The sequence below is a fragment of the Tribolium madens genome, unplaced genomic scaffold, assembly GCF_015345945.1.
Source record: "Tribolium madens isolate multiple individuals breed KSU strain unplaced genomic scaffold, Tmad_KSU_1.1 Scaffold_11;HRSCAF=98;Tcas5.2_LG3b, whole genome shotgun sequence".
NCBI lineage: Eukaryota > Metazoa > Arthropoda > Insecta > Coleoptera > Tenebrionidae > Tribolium > Tribolium madens.
In genome coordinates this window covers 1380081-1386080 of record NW_025400975.1, presented here as the reverse complement: position 1 = coordinate 1386080, position 6000 = coordinate 1380081, and the positions used below count along the sequence as shown (strand labels likewise).

Below are 6000 nucleotides of genomic sequence, written 5' to 3'. Positions count from 1 at the left end.
AGTAATTAGCACATTCTAAACAACATTTAATTTAATGCTCCTTTAAATTCGATTATGCAACTGGCCCTTAGAATATGCTCCTACGAAATATGTAGCTATTTATGTTCTTGAAAAATCTTTGTCTTCGATAAACCGTTTCCTAAAATTACCTACTAATTTACTAATTATTTAATATAATAACTGTTTTCAAGTAAAATTCAATATGTGTTTCTTTTACGTTTCGCAACAGAAACACATGTAATAAAAATAAATTCAAGCAAAGCTTTATCATTTAGATAATATTTCTTATATAATTTAAATTCAGATGTATAGGTAGTAGGTATATGACGTGTATTTTTTATATGAACTTGTATTAAAAAAATATAACTATTATCGTTTATACAACTGCAACTTTTCGGTCCATTCCTTCATTTATTGTTGATAGTAATGATGGCCCGATTACGCTATCTCTTTCTAAATTGAGCGAGACCGGTTTGGCCACACGTTTGCAGGGCTCGCTGCATCACATAAATATTTTATTTACACCGTGACTATCAGTAAAAAAAAATAATTAAATATAATCACACACCTCATCTAATCTGATAAAAATCTTAACTAAAACTTTTGAGTAATTCAACGATGTACTATTGATAACACGAAATTTATGATAAAAAACAAAAATCCTATTAAAATATTATCATTGATTCATTGACAAGTATTTTATTTACAAACATTTTAATGTGTAGAAATGGCGAACGTAAAAACATTTTTTCTATTAATATTTTTCGTTTCTTTTATTCATTATAATAATGCTGATGGTCTATGTGATTTTTACGAAACGTTGGCCTACAATATTAGTGCCCCTTGTTTGAAACAACTAAAAGTCGTGTGTAACAATTCGGAATTGGCTTGGAAAAGTAAGTGCTCAACACTTTTGAATTTATTTTTTAAATCGAATATTCGTCCACATGTCAGTGAAATTGACTTTTTTAATTTGATTTTTTTTTAATTATTGATATAGTAAATTCAGTCAAAAATGGTGATACTAGTTTTTTTGGATTTATTTGAACATTTTGCACGTTTTTTTAGTTATGCACAAACTCAAATGCTAAATTTTCTCAAAAACAAGTTGAGAAATCGGGAGATAGTTTTCTTTTTCTAAATGATATTTTACTCAACCAGGTAAAAAAATTGCTAAAATGGGTCAAAAAGTACATTACTTTGTCTATTTCCGAGCATTTTAGTACGTTTTTCAGCCAGAAACAGAAGTATTTTGCAAAATTTTGTTAAAAATAAACCGAAGATTTATCAAATTAGGCCAAAAGTAGTGTTATTTTTACATTTTTAGAGTGTTTCAGCATGTTTTTAAGATACATTCAAATTTTTGCTAAAACTGACTGAAAAATTACCAAATTCATAAAAATTTAATTTAATTTTAATAACATGGAAAATTATGGAAATTAATGTAAAAAATGTAAATCTTCGGCAGCATTAACAAAATTTAAATTATATAATTTCGTAATGTGGTGAAAATAAATCTGGTAACTTTTCAGCTCAGATTTGGTGAATTTAATTGCTTTGATAACTTGAGGTTTGATTTTAATTGATTTTTAATTGTTTTGAGCTGGCAACACTAATGATTTCACCAGTCGATAGAAAATAAAACACTGATTTCGATGATGTTTTAATTTTTGTCATAAAAATTAGGAGTATACTTTTCAAAAATCAATAATTTCAGTGTTTGACGCATCGTCAAAATTTCTAATACCTGGAATGAGCTATAGCAACGTATTGGATTATGGCAACTTCCCCGAATGCCTCTCAATTAATTACAACAACGGTGAAATTATCGGGAAATATTGTGGCTATTCTGTGATTATCGTTAATGTTTTATTGACACCACAAATCGACGAAATTTTGAAAAGTTTCAACATTGACACAACTAAACCCACACAAGAGGTGAGAGGTGTAACAAAACCTAAAGATTTGTCAACAAGAAATTACCACCTAGGATTTAAATTTTTAGGAAAATTACGTTTTCCATGTTATTTGTAACTAGAATTTTCAGAAGTAACTTTGAATGACTAGAGTTGGTTACCATTTATTGTTGACGGTTGACGTTTAACCTAAATAATTTGACACTTGTCTTGTCTTTTGTTTGTCACTAAAAACCAACCTAACCAAATCTATGGCAACCTATTCACGAATATCCCTAAATCCTAGGGAGTAATTTCTTGTTGAAACGATAATACTTGTTGTATTTTTTTCTTTTACAGATTTCTTTCCAACTCGTTCCGAAATTGCAAGCGAAATTGCGGGATGTTCTAGTCCCCGATATTCCTTACGTCCTTTCGAAATACTCGAATTGTGTTCCCGACGCTTGCACCCCTCGTGAAGTGGGCTATTTTTTTTTGTACGGGCATTTCAATGACATTATCGGGCGATTATTTAACGTTTCGTTGATAATTTACACGAATTTACCGTGTGAAACAGTCAATTCAAATACTGATTACGAAGTTGGAGATATTGCAGCAATGTATGTAAAATTGCGGTCAATTCATAGTAAATTTCTAAAAACTGAGTTGTGTAAATCCGACTTTTCGCCTGTCACAATTGTTGACACAAGTTAGTCACTTCTGCTGCCAACACACACTAGAGGTGACGGGGCTGCCAACTTTGCATTAAATTAAATAGCCACTATGAATTGACCCCGACTTTAATTATTTTTCCTTGAAAGACACAAAAACAATTTGTTTTTAGGGTTTTTTTTGTGGTGATTGGGCTTTTGTTGATTGCTAGTACTGGATATGAAGCTTTGTGTCAAAATTTCAAAAGTGAGCCTCTTCATCCAATTCTTTTCTCATTTTCGATTCTCACAAATGGGAAAAAATTGCTCGCTATTAGTGACAATACAACTGAACAAATTCAGTGTTTTAACGGAATGAGATTTATTAGTATGATGTGGGTGTTGGCTTTGCATGCTAAAAGTCCCTATGAAGTGGGAGGAATTCCTTTGGAAAATTACCCAGATGCGAAAAAGTGGACTCAAAATTGGACTTCACAATACATTGCAGCTGGACCACTTGCTGTTGATACATTTTTTTTCATTACTGGTTTTTTACAATCTTTTACTTATTTGAAAAAATCATGTGATGAAAAATTCGTGGATCAAGTACGAAAAGTTCCTAAAATGTATCTACATCGATATTTGAGACTTATACCAAGTGTGGCAGCTTTGTATCTTGCTACAATCACAATTTTTCGATTTTTTGGCAGCGGACCCATTTGGAGTCTCATTGCAGATTTAATGAAGCGAGTTTGTAAAAAAAAATGGTGGCAGTTTTTCCTTTATGTACAAAATTACATTGATCCTGATGAAATAGTAAGTAATTAACCCGATTTTGAAAATTTTTACAAATTATTATATCGCTTTTAGTGTCTCCCTCCAACATGGTACCTTTCAGCTGACATGCAGATGTTCATTTTAGCACCTTTGGTTCTTATACCAATGGCTCTTTTTATCAAAAAGCGATTTAAAATTGTGATACAAGCACTAGTAACTCTAACAATTATATCAATTGTGGTTCCCATACTTTTACAGAATTTTGTCGATCAAGGACCTGGAATGTGAGAAAAAAAAATGATTAGCCTGAACCCGGGCTCGAACTTCAACCTTTTGATTTCAGCACAAACGCAACACACACTAGATTCAATAATTATCTAATTGGGATGATTTTTGGGGCCACGTTGCGTATGAAAAAACAAAAACCCTACATTTTCAAGCCTGTGAGTCTTTGAAAATTACAATTTGTAATCACAATTTTTAATTTCAGTGGGTGAATGTTGCACTCTGGATTCTAGTTATTGTAGTTTCTTTAGCATTGATAATTTTTTGGTTTGATGTTAATACGAATTATGAGCTTGTGAAATATTCACTTTTTTATGGATTTTATCGACCGGTTTGGTGTTTATGTTTGGTTTTTATGGTCTATTCGTGTTATCACAACCAAGGTGGAATTATACAATGGTTTTTGCAAAGACCGATCTTTCAGATCTTAGGACGATTGTCTTATTGTATGTACGTTTTGCATATAATGGTGGAAATTTACGCGTTGGGAATTTTAAAGACTCCCAACTATTTCAGCAATTATGTGTTGGTAAGTCTGTTTTACGGAAAGTGCGTCAATGTCAGTGTTGGCAGCTCAAAATAATTAAATTCACCAGATCTGAGCTGAAAAGTTATCAGATTTACACCTATTTTCACTAGATTATAAGCTTATATGATTTAATTTTTTTAATACTGATGTCGAAGATTCTCCTCAAAAAGTGCTTAAATGCTCGAAAAATTCAAAAATAGGTAACGCTATTTCATTTAGCCTAATTTTATAATTTTTTGGATAGTTTTTTATTAAATTTTGCGAAATACCGGGTAACAAAAAAGTATTGGTAACATTGAATTAATGATAATCCTTCTAAATTTATTATATCAAAAAAATGTTTCAGGTGACGGCTAAATCAGCAGACGCCCGTCACAAATGAATGACAATTGCCTATAAAAGTTTGACGTTTGGATTTGAAAGTCAAGGTTGCCAAATTAAATTTGACACCAAATCATTTACACTTGCCCGATATTAACGTTTTACTTGATAAGGTAAAGATTATGACTTAACTTGATGTTGTTTTGTTTTGTTTTCAATCAACATCATTTTCGACCATATTTTATATTTTTCGTCCGATTTTTTTTGACAAAATTTCACTCAAAAAAGCTAAATCGAATGAAACAAACGAAATAACATCAATGATTTATTTTTGTTGTGTTTAAGCATATTTTGACAATATCCTGTAAAATAAATGAGTCTTTGGTTCAAAAACGAACGAAATCGAGCGAGACACGCTAAAATGATATCAATTTCCATCTAATTTGGTAATTTTTCGGTCAGTTTTAGCAAAAATTTGAATGTATTTTAAAAACGTGCTGAAACACTCTAAAAATGCAAAAATAATACTAGTTTTGACAAACTGTCGGTTTGTTTTTAACAAAATTTTGCAAAAAAGTTCTGTTTCTGGCTAAAAACGTACTAAAACGATCAGAAAATAGACAAAATAATGTACTTTTTGGCATATTTTAGTGATTTTTTTTACCTTGTTGAGTGAAATATTATTTAGAAAAACAAAACTATGTATCTCTCGACTTTTCAAAGTGTCATAATTTTTGACTGAATTTACTATATTAATAATTAAAAAAGTTAATTTTACTGACATTTGGGCGAATACTCGATTAAAAAAAATATTTCAAAATACATTAATTTTCTGCTGTACTTAACTACATTTACGTTTCTAAAAAATTATCAGAAATTAGAATTTCTGCAAAAGTTTTCACCAAATCATTATAAAAATTACCATATCATCTGGTGAAATTTTATGTAATTTTTTGTAGTTTTATAACTGGTGTGGCCACATTATAGTGACTATGATACTGGCGGTTGTATGGGTGTTAGCTTTTGAATTCCCAATGCTCAGTATTGATAAATATATTCTCGGGGGTAAGTACTTTTTTCAAACATTTTTATAATTAAAAATTGAATTTTTTAGACGAAAGTGCGAGAAAAAAGAAATAATTACTTTTTGTCCAACATTTTTATTTCTTTAATAAAAAGTCTGTTATAAGGTAGTTTCTGTTAGCAGTTTCCTATTGTGTTCGATCTTGACTTCGAGATAAATTTGATAATTTGGTGTGTGATACTCACAATTTGTATTAGGTACTTTCAATCTCTATTATCATAATGTAATTCGCTGTAACAGTTTTATTTCGTTATTTTATTTCGTTAAACTCTGTGAAATACATCGTATAATAAACCAAACTCCATTTTCGCTGGTCCGTAAATGCTTAAACTTTGCCGTACCTTAACTGTTTACGTCACCTGTTCCTGGTATTTGGTGTTTAGTTTCCGTTTTACTTTGATTTTCCCTTTTTATCGCTAGCCCCAATTTTGGAGGGAGTTGAATCAGGCTTGTTTCCTC

At 30.6% G+C, this 6000-nt stretch overlaps 1 protein-coding gene across 1 annotated transcript; it reads left to right on the top strand.

Annotated features, from left to right (window-relative positions):
- The first annotated feature begins 1752 nt into the window (after positions 1-1752).
- On the top strand, positions 1753-5678 carry LOC123006296 (nose resistant to fluoxetine protein 6-like). The gene is made up of 8 exons (XM_044400683.1): positions 1753-1938; positions 2256-2515; positions 2740-3361; positions 3416-3606; positions 3666-3765; positions 3813-4136; positions 5417-5522; positions 5572-5678. Exons 1-8 carry the CDS (start codon positions 1753-1755, stop codon positions 5595-5597), a joined length of 1815 nt encoding a protein of 604 aa, XP_044256618.1. The 3' UTR covers positions 5598-5678.
- The last annotated feature ends 322 nt before the right edge of the window (positions 5679-6000 follow it).

Coding starts and splice junctions, on each gene's coding strand:
- LOC123006296 (XM_044400683.1), top strand. CDS start 1,753: ATGAGCTATAGCAACGTATTGGATTATGGCAACTTCCCCGAATGCCTC. Junction 3,607..3,665: donor GTCGATCAAGGACCTGGAAT/GTGAGAAAAAAA, acceptor TTTTGATTTCAG/CACAAACGCAACACACACTA. Junction 5,523..5,571: donor TGATAAATATATTCTCGGGG/GTAAGTACTTTT, acceptor TGAATTTTTTAG/ACGAAAGTGCGAGAAAAAAG.